The following is a 2,467-nucleotide window of genomic DNA, read 5'->3' on the forward strand; positions in this document are numbered from 1 at the left end:
AGTTTTCCACAGATTTTCCACAGGTGATGGGTGGAGAAGAGGTTTTGTAGGGAACCATTTTATAGGATCATAATTTATTTATGCCTGAGGGTGTTCTTCCGACTTTGTCATTGTGTAATCTTACAACTGATACTGCTATCTGTTGTGCACTTTCATCCCATTCTGCTATTTAGTTTCTCCTATGCCTTTCTTTCTGCTCCAGACTCGTGTTTTGGCTACTGTGTGAAGTATTATTTGCTTCTTCACAAATGCAATGATTGTTACTTGTTTATTTGATTGTGTAATGCAAGTAAGGCATTGAGGAAATAAGAAGAGAGGCAAAGTAATCTCTGCACCGCAATTGTTGTGATAAAATGTCTGGCCATGCAATGCAAGCAGATGAGAATAATTTCAACAGTGATCATCAACAAACATTTATGCACAATGGAGAGCCTGATGCGGAGATTCATTCCGAGAATGATGATAGACGGATGTCTGACATGGGGCAAGCGACAGAGTTACTTAACGATAAAGAATAATGAGGATGTAGAACTCCACCGTGCGTTGTAGGGCCAATCGAATCTAATTCCAACAGTGATGAAGAACAATAGAACCAACTGATACAATTACCTAACGGTAGAGAACCGCGAAGATGGATCACCGAAATTGAATGGAGTGATTATATTAAAGAGGATCCCCATTGTCCCCATATTCGTAACAGACCGCCATCCGTTGTTTCAATATTCAGAGTTCCCAAGTTCCTCAAAGACACAAAAAGGGAAGCATATGTCCCTCGACGAGTTTCGTTGGGTCCATATAATCATGGAAGTGCGGAGCTTCCTCTGATGGGCCATCACAAAGGAAGAGCCCTCCATAGAATGATGAAGAGGTTCAATGCTAATAGGAACCTCCCCATTGTTCCAAACAATATCGATTTCGTTGATTGTGCAAGGGCCGAGATCCTAGAGCCAGAGAAGGAAATCAAGGACAGCTACGAAGAAAACATCAATTGCGATGGAGAGACCCTGGCTTGGATGCTATGTTTGGATGGTTGTTTCCTTCTAGAAGTATTAAGAACTCTGGGTGGGGATAAACTCTCCAGAGCCGAGGCGGGTAAGTACTATGACCCTATTTTTGGGGAAAATAAGCTTCAGTTTGTTGCAAAAGATGTAGTGAAGGACATTTTGATGCTTGAAAACCAAATACCTTTCATCGTTCTCCTAAAGCTACTACAATTGGAGCTCAACTCGGCCGTTGATGTACCAGAGAAGCTTTACAATCTGCTGGCGGAACGTATAGCAGGTTTCCTCAACCCTTTCGACAATATGCATTTGGATGTAAAGCAATGGCCCTTTCATTATCATCTTTTGGGTTTCTTGCACACCGTAATTGCATCTCCAGCTTCCAATGAGGGTGCGCGCGTAGATGAAGGTAAGTGTAGTATCTCCATTCACGGTTGCAGTAACAAGTGCATTAGGATGCTCCAAGGAAAAAGCAGAGCACGGAATGACACCGAAAGAATCCCTCACGTAGTAGAATTAAGAAAGGTTGGGATCAAATTTTCTCCACTCCAAGGAGGCTGCATCAAGCATATTAAGTTTGACAAGAACAACGCCACAATTTTTCATCCTCCGATCTCTATCATGGATGGGACAGAGAGAGTATTCCGTAAACTGATCGCTTTTGAGATGTGCAAGCCACTTGAAACCAATTACGTGATTTTTTATGTGGCTCTCATGGACGACTTGATCAACTCAAAACAAGACATGCCTTTGTTAAGAAGAACGGGTGTCATGTCAAACTGGCTGGGGAGTGACAAAGAGGTTGCCAATATTTTCAACGGTCTAGCCAAGGGAGTCACCAGGAATATGAAATACTTCTTCGACAAACTAACAGAAAAGGTGAAAGTGCACTACAATAATGAAATGAAGGTCCAGATTGGAAATCTTGTGCACACTCATTTTTCATCACCATGGAAAGCTTTAGGTTTGACGGTGACAATCTTCATGCTGGTGGTCAGCATGCTCCAAACGATATTTACAATTATATCGGCATATAAGTAGCCCCTCCCCTCTTTTTTACCTTCCAAATAAATAATAAAGTGTAAATGATCTGTACTCGGTTGTAATAGCAAGGATTGATCTTTGGATGCTGATGTGTCACAATAGTAATTGCGTCCGCTTGCAGTGTCATGTATATTAAGAGTGTGAGTTAGTTCGGGTTTCATTTATATTTGGGAAAGTCAAACTTAGTGTGAGTTTTGATGATTAAGTTAGTTGAGTGAGGTTCAATTGAGTAGCTAGTTAGAAGACATAAATGCCACACATTAGGTTCAATTATAATTAGATTTTCATGTTCAGAGCTATGTTACATCCTATGAACAGATCATAATATGTTATTGTGAATTTGCGTTGGGTTCTAATATAACACGAACACGAAAGTGCCTGGTGAAGGTAGCTGGGCTGGAGGGCCTCACCCAAAGGGGACA

General features: G+C 41.3%; 1 protein-coding gene across 1 annotated transcript; it reads left to right on the plus strand.

Annotated features, from left to right (window-relative positions):
- The first annotated feature begins 353 nt into the window (after positions 1-353).
- LOC149197105 (putative UPF0481 protein At3g02645) lies at positions 354-2,042 on the plus strand. The gene is made up of 2 exons (XM_089408564.1): positions 354-484; positions 701-2,042. The coding sequence occupies exons 1-2, from the start codon at positions 354-356 to the stop codon at positions 2,040-2,042; spliced, it is 1,473 nt and encodes a 490-aa protein (XP_089264690.1).
- The last annotated feature ends 425 nt before the right edge of the window (positions 2,043-2,467 follow it).

This window comes from Pinus tabuliformis, chromosome 2_2 (assembly GCF_031772625.1).
Source record: "Pinus tabuliformis cultivar Carrire ecotype Pingquan chromosome 2_2, CPIR1, whole genome shotgun sequence".
NCBI lineage: Eukaryota > Viridiplantae > Streptophyta > Pinopsida > Pinales > Pinaceae > Pinus > Pinus tabuliformis.

Bases quoted from the DNA above. Each gene is read 5' to 3' on its own strand.
- LOC149197105 (XM_089408564.1), top strand. From the start codon at position 354: ATGTCTGGCCATGCAATGCAAGCAGATGAGAATAATTTCAACAGTGAT. The intron at 485-700 runs GCAAGCGACAGA...TATTCGTAACAG, and splicing joins AGACGGATGTCTGACATGGG to ACCGCCATCCGTTGTTTCAA.